This window comes from Cydia strobilella, chromosome 8, assembly GCF_947568885.1.
Source record: "Cydia strobilella chromosome 8, ilCydStro3.1, whole genome shotgun sequence".
Taxonomy (NCBI): Eukaryota; Metazoa; Arthropoda; class Insecta; order Lepidoptera; family Tortricidae; genus Cydia; species Cydia strobilella.
In genome coordinates, this window is record NC_086048.1 from 7,142,897 (window position 1) to 7,161,177 (window position 18,281).

General features: G+C 35.0%; 1 protein-coding gene across 1 annotated transcript in view; it reads right to left on the reverse strand.

Moving 5' to 3' along the window:
- The window catches only part of LOC134743567 (fasciclin-1), an 80,237-nt gene extending 62,517 nt beyond the window's left edge, over nucleotides 1-17,720 (reverse strand). Inside the window, exon 1 of the mRNA XM_063677084.1 lies at nucleotides 17,481-17,720. Within this exon, the coding sequence (XP_063533154.1) occupies nucleotides 17,481-17,582 (102 nt within the window). The 5' untranslated portion in view covers nucleotides 17,583-17,720. The remainder of the gene's footprint in view (nucleotides 1-17,480) is intronic.
- Between the last annotated feature and the right edge of the window lie 561 nt (nucleotides 17,721-18,281).

Below are 18,281 nucleotides of genomic sequence, written 5' to 3' on the forward strand. Positions count from 1 at the left end.
CGAGGGTTCCGTACTTTTTAGTATTTGTTGTTATAGCGGCTACAGTAATACATCATCTTTGAAAATTTCAACTGTCTAGCTATCAAGTTTCATGAGATACAGCCTGGTAACAGACAGACGGACAGACGGACAGAGGAGTCTTAGTATTAGGGTCCCGTTTTTACTCTTTGGGTACGGAACCCTAAAAATCAAGTACCGAATCATTTATTCAAAATTAATACGTTATATAATTTGGAATGTGAGAACTGGTTCACTGTAACACATATTAATATTGAGTTATTTCGGGTTTTGAGTTCATTCATCTGTTCATTATTTTATTATGAAAGTTTTATTCTGCTCTGATTCAAAATCTGTTAATGTAATACGAACAAAACGGTTTAATATTTAAAGAATCTCATTGCTCAGACCGGCATGACCCTAAAATATTTAAAACAACACAGGGGCCTGTGATAATAGTAAAAACCAGTGTTATTTAAGAATTTATAAAAGCGATAAATTAATATTCGTAATACGTGACATAATCCGGCACGTCCAAGAGTATTAAGCTCATTAGCTTACCAATAAATAATAAGGATAAAATAATAACGGCAGGGGTTACAGCATGAGCTGCTCGGTGCAGGCTGTTCATTTAAATTGCAAATTCTCTAAATCGTCTGAGCTAAGTCGAATTTGCGACGTTGAATAGAAAAGGAGCCAGCCCGAGGCTCTGCTAAAATTGTATCTATACTTTATTACTGGTAAAAAGCTGATATAAGGCGAGTTCAGAACGGTAAAGTTAGTCCCAACTTTGTGGGATGATTGATGGTTTAAACAAGTAAGCATCTTTATTACAAGTCTATTTATAAACAATTTGTGCGAGAACTTACAATAATACGCCGTTGGTACAAAAGTTTGATTTGATTTACTGCGAAATTTACCCTCGGGTAAATCGTCAATTACTGGCCACTGTTTAATAACTGGCCACCTTAATACTAAAAAATATGAATTCTATTAACCTTTAAACAGAATTCGTTTTAGTATAAGGTGTCAATAACTGGCAACCCTTCAATAACTGCCCACCTTTTACTAAAATTTATTATGTTTATAGGTGAATAGAATTTATTTTTAGTATAAGGTGGCCAGTTATTAAACAGTGGCCAGTAATTGACGAATTACCCTATCGCTTTTAGGTATTCAAATTTCGCGTTTCAAAAATAACTGAAATCGGACACGCTTCAATCAAATTGGTTTATAAGTGAGTTTAAGTAAAAAAAATACCTTATTTCTACACTAATGTAACTAACTTTATAATTTTTAATTTTTACACTACCGATTCTTATAAAACTAGCTAACAGATATACAACTTACGAACTATCATAGTTAAATTGTAAATGGACCTGTAATTTAAATATCTATATTAGTCCTATTTAAAAGCTAGGTAAAATGTAAAGTTTAAAAAATATATTAAATAATACGAGAAATGTATTAATGAACCATATTATAATAGATAAACCTTCCCCGGTAAATTAATTATAAATTGAAATTTTAAAATAACAACCTCCAAAAATCACACTTTTTAAAATACGTTTATAAGATTTCGTTACATAAATTGAAAAAACATAGTCTAATATAAACCCATTTACATATTTTTGGAGGTAAAGTTAAAAATTGCCTTAAAGCCAATATCACATTAACTGTCGATGACACATCGGGAAGTTAGAAACGCAATAAACTATCTCATTGATTCATTGTGGAAGTTTTGGCGCTGATCATGGCTCATCAAGTTTTATTACTAGGGTGTAGGGCCGATAAATCTTCCGATGACAGAGCCAATGGGCCGTGCGTTCGTTTTAAAATCCGTCAAGGGACATGATTCATTCAGAGTTGAGACGATGATTATTCAAATTATTCGAATGTCAACTCGGTTCAAAAGTACTTTAATCAGGTTAACGAAGAGATTTGCGTTATTAAATTTGTTAAGAAATTAATTTAATTTGTAAACAGTTTAAAACATCCGTCACATTTCATTAATGTAGATATGAAGAAATTATAAGCTTTGTTTAAAAAAAGAGATTAGTAAAGGAAATAAAGTTGATAATTTTCTGTTCACGCGGTTCGAGTTCTTTAGTACCAACCTACTTATTTATGTAGAGTGTACATGAATGTATCCCTATAAATTAATGTACAAATGCTGTAGGCATTTAGAGCTCCGATTGAGATGTCCACGTAGTATTAAAAGCATATACTAGATTGCGAGCGTATAGACGCCACTGCACGCCATTTGCACTTCTACTGTTTTTATTTTTCTGTGGCGATGTCAGCGTGTGATGGCACATAGTAAAATTTAGGGTCGGAAGCAAGGAGTTGATTCCAAGCACGTGACTCGCGAGATCTGCCAACCCGTCTCAACAGTATCCGCGTTAGGCACATGTCCGACTGAAGGCGAGAAAATGACTAGCGATTAACGATTGAAAATATAAGTTAAAATGTCTTCATTAATGAGAATATATATTTTTTTAGGGCGCAAAATCTACCCAAAGAGCATGCAATGCAATAGATTACTCTAGTTTAAATTTTACCATGCATAATCAATAGAAAATATTAAGTCTAGGCGTAACATTCCCTTAAATTATAAAAACTAATAGATTTTTTAAATTATTTTTTATTTTGTTCCTAATGGTGTTGTTCGGATAGCAACTGCAGCTGATGGGTGATATCAACGCCGCTGTAGTAATGTATGCTTTTATGCGTTATTGTCAACTTTGAGTCCAGAGCTTGTAAAAAGTAAATTATATTTGCGTCTAACAGTTTTTTTTTGTAAAACATGGAATTCAAAGGGGTAAAATTACAGCATTACAAAATGTAAATAGCTTTTGTTGGGAAAAAAAAAACACCAGCTATCGTAAAAATCTCTAACCGCTTCTCGTTTATCGCTGGCGCTCTGACACTGCTACTAAACCCGTGTTCTCCATCCCTTTTATTAGGCAAAATCTCTTAAAAGCGCGCATGCCCCGAAATAAACGTATTCATAGCTTGTTTATTGTGGCGACGTGTTTTATTCCGATATAACAGTTTTTGCATAAATCAACCTTTTTGTTTTTACTTGCTACACAACATTGCATTGCATCTCCATAACATTTCGGCAAAAATTTCTCTTTGTTTTTTGATGACTTGACATCACATACCCTTACCTTGTAATAAGACCATCAAATCACGAAAGTTTATTTAACCCTTAAATGCATGATTTTTTCTTTTTGCCCGAAATGAATATATAAAGAATAAAGAATAAGAATAAAGATCATTTATTTCAGCAAAAGGTTACAGACATTCCAGGGGTCTCCGCACTAGGCAGTGCCTGTATCGCGGGGAACCAATTATAATTTAAATATCAGACTTTGTTACACTTTGTTACGTAATTATGTTGCGTAATTGTTTGAAAAATTATAACCTCGATTTTCACTGCGAAATAGTATAGTATAGTATATAATTTTCAGTAAGTGATATATGAAATTTTTCAACTACCATCAGAAAGTACACTATTTGTGATATACCTTTGATAAAGTTTATAAATATAAAATAATTACAAACCCCGAAAAAAATCAAACATCGGATCTTGTGTTGATGTTTTACTTATAGAATTGTGCCTTTAGAAGTCGGTTTTCGTAAATACTATATATAATATAAGTTAAAAATTTAAAATTATCATTTAAGTGGACGTTGAAGGTTGTCATTTCTCCAGCAGTCATTGAAGCACTTCGATTTTGCCTTGTGTAAGTACAATTAATTTTATCTCGCTACCTGTTTCGCAGCTAACAACACATTTGGGACTCAAACTACATTACGCTTTTATGTTGTGGCCGGGTTAATGTCTACAAACAAAGCATTACGAAGAGTCATCCAAGACTGTCAGTCACGTATACATATAATACTTCCAAACTTTAACAGTATACATAAATAGCTAAACTCGCTGCGGGTCGAGTAAGAAAAGACAAATGCCTGCGTTATTACGGGTGCTCCCCGCGTAGTGAACGAATGGACCTGAAACTAGTGGGAAATGGTTTTCCGAATTTAATGCCCATTTAAAATCACTTTGATATATCAATCATCAGTATCTACTTTTCTTTCTTTCCTAGTGTAGAGACTATATAGTTGGACATATATAGGTGGATTAGAATAATGATGATGGTTAGGTGTTACTTCAGGGTTGGCATCAATTTATTGAATTGCACCAAAGCACCTAAGTAAATCTAATAATTCTTTAACTGAATCAGTCGCCTAAATGAAGCAAGCCTTTATATTTTTGCTTATGTACCTTTATATTTATTTTACTTTTTAACTGCCAGCTTTTTAGCAAAAAAAAAAAGTGTTTTGTGTTTCTGTTTATGTTACTGTGTACGTGTGTGTGTGTGTGTGTGTGTGTGTGTGTGTGTGTGTGTGTGTGTGTGTGTAATGTGTTAATACTAAATAGTTAAACCGATTAGCAAGTAACTAGAGGCTCTCGATAAAAAACAGCGAGCTTAGCACGGTAGCATTTTTATCGCCTGTCACCATGCATTCAGGTGATAAAAATGCAACCATGCTGACACCGCTGCTGTATTTGGGTAACAGTTTTAAAAATAATTCTGTGATTAATCTGTTTTTGTGTAAGCGTTTAGTGTCGTTTTTAAGAATTTATTAATTCAATAAATAGGTTTTCATGGGTGGACAAAGTAAACTTGTAAGGGCTAAAGTACTCCGACCTTACCTTATAATGCCCGTTATTAATATTCCGTTGACATACAGATAGGAATCGACACGTGCGTACAGCAATACAATACACTTTAAATATAGATGTTAGAATGGAAATGGAAATTCTTAGATAATAGGGTATAGCGAACATAAAGACCTCGCATCTCGATGTCGGTTTACTCTTCTGAATATAAAGGGCTTCCACCTGCGGGTGACGTGACATGAACGTGTTATGTGCTTCCGGAATGCTAACCTAACATTATTGGATTTCATTCGTTTGTCGTCAGCCTGCCATTACGTCTTGAGATGCTACGCGCGGATTTTGATAATTGGTTAATAAACGAGAATCCAAATCTAAGTTCTTGATGACAGCGTCAAGAGTTACCTACGCGCTTGAAGTATAAAATGTTTTTCCAGCGTTAGGTAAATTAAGAGCTTGAATAATAGGCGCTACAAATCTGGAATAAAAAGACTGGATAGTAAGGAAGAAAAAAGACTGGATAGTAAGGAAGAAAAAAGGCTGTCGATGCTATTTTGTCCGAAAAAATAATCAATAACAGGCCCCTTTTAAAAAAACACTCAAACTGCGTTCCGTAAAGTTCGATTAAAGCGATTAAAAGTTAGTCGGCAGCATAAATCACAAAGCAAATGAGAATCCCGGGTATCGGTTGACACCCGCATCACTGTCAAGTGGCTCCGGGCTTTATTCGCTACGGCAAAACTCCCGGAACAACCCATGTCATATTAAATTAAAATGTTTGAAAAGAAACGTACAAGTGCGTACTTGGCAGCGCAGGTGCCTTCTCAATTCGTATTAATAAACCGTATAATTATTGTAAATTGTATCGGTCACATGTTGCGTTCTATATGGTAGTCGTGGGCTAATTTCTTTTAAAATACGTACTTTTCCTTTTTTGGAAGGATAATAATATAATCAGTGTATTACTGAAACGAACTTCTAGTCGAATAAGAGCAACTTTTAATTGTGTTTAATTATATTTTACATATTAAATAGTTTTATAGTTAAACTTTTTTCTTCTAACACATATAGATAAATGGATAATAATTGTCGTTGCATTTATTAAATATAACCTATGCGTTATATGTAAATGCGACCAAGAAATCTTCACATACTCATTTCATATCAAATAACTAGTCTCATACTCTGAGTCAAAGCCACAAGGCATGCAGAAGCAGTCACGTAGGACAAAGGCCGAGATTGGGCTACGTAACTAACTTAGGAGCATTATTACAGCGGCATCCGTAATCTTAATGTCAGCAAGTATGTGGTTCAGATGGCTTGGAATGATTCACATTAAGTCTGTGAAGCTACGGAAAAACTAGTTGGGTAGTTGAAGTGCTGATTGAGTTTGTAATTTACTATCGCATTTAAACACTGACTCCAAATGTTGAATGTAGTACATAATGTTTAGTTTTTATAGTTGCCCAATTTCACAGTAGATGTCGCCGTTCTATTGGCTACTTCGCGCTGTTAAGATTTTTCCATAGTCCCTTATATAATAAATTTGATTTCGGAATAAATGACCTTTAGGGTAAACAGAAATAAAAGCCGGACGAAATCCGGCCCACTCTGATAACTATGTAAAAAAAGGAGTAAATGAGTTAAGTTGTCAAGTGTTTCATTACAAAAGTTGGAAGTGTAGTGCAGTGTAGTGAGTAAACATTGGTCCTTCGGAACCTAGGATAATCGTGAGTACAGTAACAGTGGAAATGTGAAGTGTCAAAGACTTAGTTAATTTTCGCGGTTACCAACACTTGAATATTTCGCGTTATAAAAGACGTAGTGCAGTGTAGTGAGTGAACACCAAATTTCCATAATTAAGTTTTAGTATGACTGTAGTTATAAATCGCTATTTCACGGCAACAGTAATTACATGAAAAAACAAGTTTCTTTTTTTCTTTTTTAATTACTTTCTTTAACGTTTAAAACTTTCGCGTTTTGAACACATATTAAATCACATGTACAATCGGGTCTATCGCGATTTTATTTTGTTACCTTTATTTACCGACATCCCAATTGTAAATGTGATTTAACTTTCTTTAATATTAGTCAAAATGTATTTAAAACATTGTAACAATTAATTCATCGTCACACTAAAACTTTCAAAATACAAATAACGTATACCCTTAATGGTAATCTTATTGATAAAATTACATTATATTATTTACTTACTAGAAAGTAGTCTCTTTAAAGTGTCCATTCAACTTCATCTTGACGTCCTCTGATTTCTGATCACATCTTTAATTTTCCATGTATAGCTACATAATAATTATTATTCATGTCAAATTATGCTCTCCTGCGGTCCTTAGTACAAACCATTGATTTAGCAAAGGTACACCTAATCACTCGGTTAGCGCAACGAGAAGCTCGCCTTGCCGAGTTACGTAAAGAAATCCCAACAACGTCCAACTTTGAAGATATTCTCCCCAAGTTTCGCATTGTACCTAGTAATTATTAGAGCTCCGAATGACTAGTCAAAATACTCGATAACAACGGAAGCCTTTGAGCATTCCGCCCGCTTATTCGAAACGAAACGGAGCCCGGCGACCCGACCGTTGTGAAATAAAATACTCTTAAGAAATAAAAGCAACGTTTTCATTTTCATTGAAGCCGTAGATGACCAATGTTAATGTTACATACAATATACCTAACTTTCTTCTTTTAACAATATTTGCTGGAGTCGTGAACCTATTGCAGCTACTGACTTTATTTAAGAGCAAGATTTTCATGAAGTGTTTTTCTTTCCAAAGTGCTTATTCGTTGGGCCAGAATTATGTATTTTGTACTGTACATGAAAGTCATGTGACTATATTTATACATTATTTACGTTCCGATTGGTGGTTACCAATGTCTGTCATCTTGGCTAGACCCTCTGGACTGGACCCACATAGAGACAAACAGGGATAGAATACACAAGTGACAGAGGCGCGTCACGCGCAGGGCCCGCATCCATCGTCTTTATTGAATTCCCCGCCAAATGATACTCGCACTTCGCCACCTCCAGGAACGCAGGATACGAGAACAGGAAACATTTGGTGATTTATCGCAATGGAACCTGTTTATTTATTCAATTTTTCTAAGCACGTAATTGATCGTTACTTCAGATACATTGTGTAGACATTTAAATTTAAATATTTTAACGGTCTTTATGGAGCTCAATGCCACCTTTATGCAGTAGGACTTAGGAGCACTGCAACGTTTACTACGTTAAAATATATTCGCATTTTGCACTGTTTTATGTTCAAAACGTCTATTTTTAAATAATCAATAGTTGACCCGACCCTATTTGACCCGAGAGACAGTAAATTATATCTTTGTATTAAAGAGTTAAATAAAAACCGGCCAAGTGCGAGTCGGACTCGCGCACCGAGGGTTCCGTACTTTTAGTATTTGTTGTTATAGCGGCAACAGAAATACATCTTCTGTAAAAATTTCAACTGTCTAGCTATCACGGTTCATGAGATACAGCCTGGTGACAGACAGACGGACAGCTAAGTCTTAGTAATAGGGTCCCGTTTTTACCCTTTGGGTACGGAACCCTAAAAAATGGACTTGGACGCTATTTAGGTATATACTAAAGAATTAAATTTCCTCTCAAGATAATATTGCCTGTCATCTGTCATCTCATGCTTAGGTGGATGAGTAATGTTGTTGAGAGATGAACTAACCATATCAAAGCTTCTACCAGTTCTACCCAACTGGGAAGGGAAAATCATCAACTAATGTTTCAGCTAACATGAATGTTAATCTCTTACTTTCACTTAAGAATGGCATAAATAAAGTTAAATGTTGCTAACATACAATAAATGTCAACATCAAAGTACGATTTATAAACGCATTATTAACGATTATGCAAAAACCGGACAAGTGCGACTCGGACTCGCCCACCGCGTTAATAATGCATTTATAAATGGTACTTTGTTGTTGACGTACAATAACTGTTAGCAACATTTAACTTAATTTATGCCATTCTTAGGTGAAATTAAGATTTAGTATTTTTTGTTATAGCGGCAACAGAAATACATCATCTGTGAAAATTTCAACTGTCTAGCTATCACGGTTCATGAGATCCAGCCTGGTGACAGACAGACAGACGGACAGAGGAGTCTTAGTAGTAGGGGTTTTTACTGATTGGGTACGGAACCCTTAAAAAAGTACCAACTAAACATGCGGAGTAAATGCATGTTAAAGGTGAAATTATACATCTGTATTTCCAATAGAAGTTTCAATTTGCCGTTGCTTAAACTTTCACATTAAAACCATTGTAATTTCCTATTTCACTCGATTCCAATTACTACAGGCCTGGCTGAAACCACACAATGAAAATACGCGGTAGAAAATACACCCGGAAAATGTCATCGTAATTCCAACGGTGATATTGGATAATATATCTGAGAAATCATTAAATTATGCGACTACCTATAGTTTTTATTCTGTGTATGTACATATACCTAGGACTCGATTTGCTCTATTCCACTTTGATGACTAGGTAGTAAACTAACGAGTAAAAGTAGTTTTTTTTTTAGCATAGGAACAAACTTCAGTTGTTAAATCTCACTTTTACATTGCCTGGTAGTTAAGTTTATGTATTTAAACACCGTTTGGAAAATTTGTGTCAGGGAGAAATGAGAAAAACACGGTTGTATGAGACTTAACGTGGATTTAGAAATATTCAAATGTAAACATTTAACTTTTATGAATGTTAATCCTTTTTATCTTTTTGAGCCAATCCATTTAGATCATCCTCTGCCCTTTATTTATGTCATTCTGCGCAAAGAACTGTTTAGGCGCATACCTGGCCCGAGATAAATGTATTTAAATAGATGACTCTCTGACGGGTAACGTGCCATTGTAAGTAATGCTGTTGTTGATACACGCAATTTTTTTCCTAAGACAATTTTTCGCAAACGCGTGGATAGCATGAGATTAATAGACACTCAATTCTCTTGTCCACACGTGAATGGCCTATATTAGACTATAAATACATGTCAATATTACCTCATCATAACTTGTGTACGTACTCGATTTAAATAAACATAATATAATAATAAGATATTCGTTAAAATATATATTCACGAAATGTTTTCAATAGAAATAGAACAATTACAAGCGACATTTGAGCCCGGGTTTTATTGGTTCATTTTAAAGTGATGTTGATGTGTCCACATTAATTTATTAAATCGGGACCCTCATGAGTTCCTCTTAGGTAACCTTATATCCATCATAAGTAACAACCTCTACAAAGGAAGCTCAAATGAAATTTAACTGCCCGTTGATCGACGAAGGGATCCGTTGTCCACAATAATTACCTTTAAGAGGAAGTGAGTAAGACGAGATCAACTAGCGTGGTCCAAGAATTTACAATTTTAACATTTATTCCAACGCGTTTTTACATCGTCTACAGATAATTATCTTGAATGCTGAAATGATACTTAAATGCCGACAGCGTCGAGTTAAATTCTTGATAATGTTCGCTCATTTAAAACCCGACTTTGGATTACATTATTTGTTCGAAGCAACCAAAATATAAACAATTTGCGGTAAAGTTTAGCAACCGTACATTTAACTCATTCACAGTGTTTTCATTTCATCGCTTAAAATTAAATGAGAGCCATTATGGTCCGTGGAGTAGAAATGGTTGGTGCCGTTAATGTCCACATTTCTTCTGACCCATTACCACGCCATGCACCGTCGAGTGTAAGTATCTAGAACGCCTGCTATTACGCCGATCCTGTGTTTCCCTTTTTAACCCTCGCTCATCTTTGTAATGTAGCGGATGATTGTTTTATTTTCGCTTATTTTTTCCCCCTGTTCAAATGAGTGACTCATTTGAAGACGAAATGAAATAGTAGGTACATTTTTACGTATACATTACTACTAACTGAAGTTCTGATGTGAGAACAATAAAATTGGATGACATTTATCCGATATTATTCAATCAATAGAACCAGATTTTGTATAAGTACCTACAAATCCTATGTCACCAGTTATGAAACTGCTATATTAAGTACATCAGGTGCTCCATTACGACACCCTGTGCTATAATAACCTCATTACGTAACTATGTCGAAAATTTAAAGGGCCCTAATATGTACCGTAAAACGTTGTATGAGCGCTACTTCCTATCTCATTTTTCCTAATTCCTAATTCCTTATTACTTCTCAGAATATATAGTTTTTTTATCAATTCTTAATTTGCAATGCCTTAGCTTATTAGTGTTTAACGTAAATACGATCGTAAAGATAAGATATTCCTATACAAACACCGCTAAATAGAAACGGCATTCTCATCTGAATAAGAAAACTTTGAAATAAGTTGGACCACAGCGCAAGTTAACCAACATAAACGGATGCAACCGTTTGAGACGCGTGCGTTCAATTATGTAACCAAGGCCTGCAGCGACTTCAGTTTCTTTTCTTTTATAGGTAGCACTGAACTTTGAATAAGAAGTTAAAATACTCGTATGAACTTTACTATAAAACATACAGTCGAATTAGTAACCTCCTTTTGTTTTTGAAGACGCAGAAAATTACTTTTTAAGTATGATGGGGGGTTTCTAGGTGAGTTTAAAGGTCTTAATTTGATTTTATGCCAAAGGACTTGTGTAGTTTCCAAAGAAAAATAGAATATAAATAGATTTGTCTCTTCGATAGAAAACAATTGGCTAGATAACAAGTTTTTATTAATGGTATCAGTCAATGCGGTTTGTTTTGAGGATCAAATGTTTATAATAAGGTTCATTGCATTCAATCAGTACAAAAAAAAGAAAGAGTTAGTCTGACAATCGTACTCTACGCACGAAACGCCCCTTAGAAAACGGTACCTAGAAATGACGTCACACAGAACGGTACCTAGAGTTGAAGACTTCTTGAAGTGTGGAAATCAAGAAAAAATATTGCGTGTATGTAGGTAAATAGTTGCTTTACAAATTTTACAATCTATATTTTCATAAAATTTAAGGAATGGAATGATACCAAATTTCTTGTAATATTCGAAATTTAATTAAAACTAAAATTTTGAAACCTTTTTTTTTAATCATTTCTGTGTATTTTTTAGTGTCCAATTAACTGTCATAAATTACTCATTTCTATCTATTTAACTATTGTTAAGTAGCAAAGTAGCAACTGTTACGTTCATATAAAAATTGTGTCCAGTCGATATCAAACCAGACGTTTCATCGGAGAGAGCTTTAGTAGTACTCTCAAGAGCCAGGATTGAGATTAATTTGACCCACGTAACAGACAGCTGCAACCCTCCAGATGCTCGATTAAGTGAAACTGTAATCAACGTGAACAAAGACCGTTGTCGCGGTACCTACCGATCACATCTCAATTTCTGATTCGTTGACTTATGGATGTTAACTGTTGTGGAATTGCTTTGTTGTTTGACATGTGATACCGCCCGAGGGTAGCAAACATGCGGCTTTGACAAGCGTTGATAACTCAACTAATTCGGATTTCGATTTAGAATATTCCAATTTCATAGTAGGATGTATTGTATTAAAAAAAAAGCTAGCTATATCAGACAGCTATCGAAATACTGGAATTTGTTACTGCTTTGACGGAATTGTTTAATTTTACAGCGTAATATACTTATTAGGGTTCCGTAACTCAGTCTGCAAAAACGGAACACTTATAGCATCACTTTGTTGTCCGTGTATACGTGTGTTAAGACCCTTTTTCTCAGGAACGCGTGGAGGGTACCATGTTGAAGTTATCAAATACTCAAGTCTGCGACCCTTTAGAACAGCGAATACATCAAACTTTTAAGTCAACGCAACCTAAAGATAAGGCCGTTTATGCTCCGTTACGTTCGAATAGGTCCGGATAACATACATAAGCGTAATCAATAATGAGTAGAATAAGAGTATTTATTCAGAGAAAATAAGGGCAAAAAGTGCTTAAGCTTGTTAAGAGAATGAAAAGAGCTAATGACCTTCCTTCCTTTGCTTCTTTAGATGATTTCGTTCAAATTACCCTAAGTTATTCTGCTTCCTATTAAAAAATACGGGATTTTAAGTCGACGAATTTTATCTTTAACAAATATTTGATTGTATTGTACTTTCACTTAAAAAAAATTGAAATCTCCATTTTTAATATCTCCACATGCATTAATAAATCATTTAATGTTTAGAAATAGAAATAGTTCATTCGTGGCACATTATAGCACAAGAAGAACCAAAAGCAAACTTACACATAACATTACAACGCATATTTAACATTACATTACATGACACGACCGATATTAGCCACGAAATGGTCCCGACTCAGCATGGTGTTAGCCTGGATAGGCCAACGCTGGTCTTCCGTCGGGGCCACGAGTGAAGCACGGAAAGTACACAACATAAAAAAGAATAAAAAATAATTTAATTTTAAAGCTAATTGTCTTAAATATTTAAAGTTTACCTTGTCTGTAGTGCAATACGCAGCCCATAATCAAATCAAAGTTTCTTGATTTCCGAGGCACGTTTTTTCCTTAGACTTTATTTATCTTATACGGAGTTATATAGGTCTTTGGTGTAATTCACTATGTTCTTTTACTATCTATAGGAGCACGTGTTTGACATGTAACCTCTAAATGACTTGTCACAATTTGCACTTTGATCACTAGGATAACTTAAGTAATATAGGGGCTTATAACCTCTCTTGGTGAATGTCCTATCATTAGAATGCAAATGACCGACATAAAGATGGGAATTGGGATTAAGTGTGGTGCCGTATGTGACAAGTAGTGGGTGGCGCAATTGATCTAAATTATATTTTACAGATGTTTCATTCTTTATGACGATTTTATTTTGTTATAATTATAACACATATTGGGCGAACATTATTACATCGATGATTCAATAAAAACGTTTATACGTAATTAATAAATATGAGATGTTAAGAGTCCCCGGCAATCTCGGCCGAATTGCACCTTCTCATACAAACGTAATTCCGCTCTCATTTTAAAACTACGTGTTGCATTGTAATGAAACTTTGCACATACAATGACATGAGGTATATCTAGGTCTGTAATTAGTTTATATAGCTCCAGTTTATAAAACAAACTAAATAGAGCAAAAACGAGTTTTGAATGAAAAACATAAATTAGCTGTATTTTTTTTAACTATGGTATCTGAAGCTACATAAACTAATTACAGATATGGATATACCTTATCCTATTGTAAATACAAAGTTTCAGAGCAATCTAGCTAGTCGTTTTAAAATGTGAGCGGAACTACGTTTGTATGGAGAACCGAGCTTTCCGCCGGGGACCCCGGGGAAGAATATAGTACGATGGACAGCACAGGTTTAGTACATAACCTGTACATATAATAATTACATTTAAACAAGTTCGTTGAAAGGCACATTTGACGTAAATTTCCATGATAATTATTTTGTAAACATTTACATAAAATGAAAACAACACTGCAATTACAGAGTACCTTCTTTTAAACTGAAATGCTTTTAAAATTACATTCAACGTTTTGCATGCAATTTTATTTCTATTTTTTCAGTTCGCACACTAAATTTATTATTCGCACTATAGAAACCCGCCGTAACGTGCGGTGACCTACCACGCTGAGAGAAAAAGACCGAAAGATCTGTATTTATGGTTTGTTTTGGGGCAAGGTAAAGATACTGTAGTAGACTGAAAAGGAAAATGAGAAGATAAATTGTATAGTACATATGAATATGACGTTCTACGGTTTCATTTCGCGGTGACGGTGACTCACGACTTACACACGGAGCCAGATGGTCGGTTACAAATCATTGCAAATTGTATGCAGCTGCCGGATTGTGTAATTTTATACGAACTGTATATTTAATTAATTTACTTTTTCTCTGATACGATTAATTGAACAATCGGCGTTAGTCATCGGTTTAATCTGGTGTGTTAAGTCATTTCCTATTTTATATCTCTTTCCTTAATATCGCAAGCGAAAGCCTCGGTTTTGACCACCTTAGTAGCACCCTTTTTGGTCAGTTAAATACCTTAGTTCAAAATAAGTTGAAATATACTTTATTCATGTATGTCTAGCAACAAGCACTTATAAAACACACACTTATGACTACACTTGAAAAAAAAAACCAAGTGTATTTAAGAACAACATAAGTACCCAAGCCCATTTCTCATTATTATCGCAATGTGCACATATGCTGCAGTCAAGTGTGGAAATTCAAATTGCTCTAATTGCCCAAATATTTGAGTTGCGTCCATTTTGTCATTATGATAAAACAACACAAATACAGAAATTGTTGATTTTCTAGGAAAAACAGTGAAATATTTTATCCATACCGCAGATACTAATTGACGCCTCCTGAAATATCTGATAGTAATCAACCTTTTAACCTTTAACTATATTTTGTAAAGACAAATGAGCACTAGATATAGTCCGACAAGAAATTGTAGAGAATTATTAAGGGCGCCACTTCCTACGTAACTGTCACATTTTTGACGTAAAATGCTTAAAAATGGCAACAAAATAGTATGGAATATTTATTTATTCATTTATTTTTTTTATTTTAAACTTTATTGCACAATATAACCAATAAAGTACAAATGGCGGACTTAATGCCTAAAGGCATATTTTAATTATTATAGGAATATTTTAATTTCCATTTTATTTAATTTCTACTATTTTATGTCGCACTATTAACTTGACAATAATATTGTCCTTTACTCGTTTATCGCTTTATTTTATTACATACAAAAACATGCATGAGTTACATGATGTACCTTTTACCTATGTTAATTGTGATCAGTGACAATATGAAAATAACGGAGCCATCATAATATTTCGCAACAACCGTGCTGAAAAAATACCTGATTGTAGACCTAATGGCTCCTCTACACGATGGACCAACGTAGGCCAATCTAAGGGACGCAGCTATGCGGTGGAATGAGATAGCAATATCACTTGCTCCCTCTAACGCATATGCGTCCCTTAGATTGGCCTAAGTTGGGCCATCGTGTAGAGGAGCCATTAGACTGCCAGTGACTGCCTATAGAGTCCATCAAAGCTAACTTTGCACCGACTTGAATAGAACAAAGTGAGGAAATGTCAATATCCACGTCACGAAAAAATTAAACATCTGTAGAGATGGCCAATATTACAGATCAATTAAAATGTATAATAAAATACCGGAAAACATAAAGGAGGAAAACAAGCATTCTTTGTTCTGTAAGAAGCTTAAGACGTTCCCAGTCCAAAAAGCCTACTAATTCTATTGAAGAATTTATGAATGATGTTGCTTGACATATGTTATTATGTACGTACCTTCATTTTTTGCCAATGGCGTCAAGCACAACTCATTTAACCTGAGCTGCATGATATATGCATGACTGGTTCAACCAAAACCTTACTAAAATTTCACTATTGTTTCTTAAGTTTCCGGAGTTACGCATGACTGGCCGATGAATCATGACTGGTCTTTCAAATGCATAGAAAATAAGTCACGCGTATGTCATGTAAGTTAACTTACATGCCGTCGTGTGACCAATATAGTATAAAGGAGTTGGTCATACGGAACTCCATAACTCAAATAAAATGAAAGCTATTAAATTATACGAATAAAAAATTAAAGCCCCTTTAGGATATTTGATTAGTCAAATCAGTTTTTCGAACTGTCAAAACGATTTTGCTACTATCGAATTTAGATGAAACACTAGCATGTGACGTCACAATCAAATCACCTACTGTTTATAGTTGTCTACGTTTTTCTATTAATCTTCTGGCGCTTTATTTCATGCATGGTGTAAAATAATTTATTTTAAATACAGTCAAATACCCTATTCTGTGACCATATTTCCTACATAAAAATTAATTACGACAAGTCGTCAACGATAACATAATTTGAATCATTAAAACTTTCAACGTAATTATCTCGAAACTCGTGCTTTAAAGTTAGGTAGATAATACACGAGTTGTGCGTGACACGGCTGCACAATAGTTAACCGAGTTAATTGTTAAAAAACTCAGATTTTTCTTTATTTATGTATGGTTTCACGGCTGCGGACGGACCGATTTGGTAAATCAGTTTTTGTTTTAAAGGGTATAGGTAAGGTAAATAGTACTCCCTACGCTTGTGGTTCAATTTTATCAATATTATCTTGAGCGTTGCGAGGATCTCAAGGCACGAGGGTTAAACAAATTTTGCCACCGAGTGAAACAAAAATTTTCACCACACCAACACAAGGAAAATACTAACTGTAAAATATCAAACAAAATCAAAGGATTCAAAATGAATGTTATTAAAAATGTATCATTCAAAGTCATCATTTAAAAGTCAATTCTAACAGCATACATAAGAAAACAAATCAAAATTTGCATTCGATTACTTTGCCTCACATGTGAATAAAATACAACTTTCTTATCAGTTTTTTAACAATCAAGAGAGCCTTATTACCAGCTGGTGTGGTGGAATTTCGATTATTCAGTTCAGACATTTTAGAAATTATTTTACTATCAGATATTCAAACACAAAATTTGATAACTAGTAAGTAGGTATCTAGAACTTGCTCTGTTCAAATGGAGCACCAAGTACCTACCTAATTGGAAACTTCAACTTCTCATCCTCTAATTTAATCAGATTCTGAAATCTGAACTAACACAACTTACTCGTACTGGTACCGGCACATGAAGTTTTCGATCAAGTTCCTTCCATTAATTGCAAAACTAAACAACTTTTTTTTATAAGTTTAGTGGAACTTTTTAACGCTCGAAAAAAATCGCCGAACCTAAGGTCCCCGAATCAACCTAACTTACCTGCGAGAGGTCAGCATCTTCCATAAGTTTCTCAGCTATGCTCATTCTCCTGTCTGCCACGGCGCTCGCAAAAATCACAAAAAACAACACTAGAGGTCCCATGTTTACGTTTATGTTATCCAGATCACTTTGAAACTTCACTGTAACTCGAACACTCGCGATGTCATAGGCGTGGATCGCGCGAAGGACGCGCCGCAGTAAGTAACTGCCGGAATAGCGCGGGAGGTACTGACGCGGTTGCCGCTTGCCGCAGCCGGCGCGCTCCCCTCCTTCCCACTCGTCCGTTACGTTAGTGTATACCCAGACTGGTCATTCCAGTCACCGTAATGTGGCCGTTGTGAGTTCAAAATTGGCACTCCGGCTCACTCCGAGCGGAGTACACTTCATTGTCGAAGATTAGTGCTCTAACTGTCGAAACGACTGAGACAATGGCTAATAGTAGTACTTAGAGCCAAGTTATGCTTTTGCCAACGCATAATGTGGCTCGTTTTCAAGGCTGTCCTAATTCTCCTGAACCATTCATCAAACGAAATAACTATCACATACAAAGGAAAAACCGGCCAAGTGCGAGTCGGACTCGCGCACGAAGGGTTCCGTACCATTACGCAAACAACAACAAAAAAAAATCACGTTTGTTGTATGGGGGCCCCACTTAAATGGGTGAATCAACTTATTTGTGTAACTCGTTGCCATGGTTACGTTCCCCTGGACAACTCTTAAAATCCTGATTTTATAGTATTTTTTACCAAACACGCATGTTTGTGATAGTTATAAGCCATCGTAATAAATCATAATGGACCA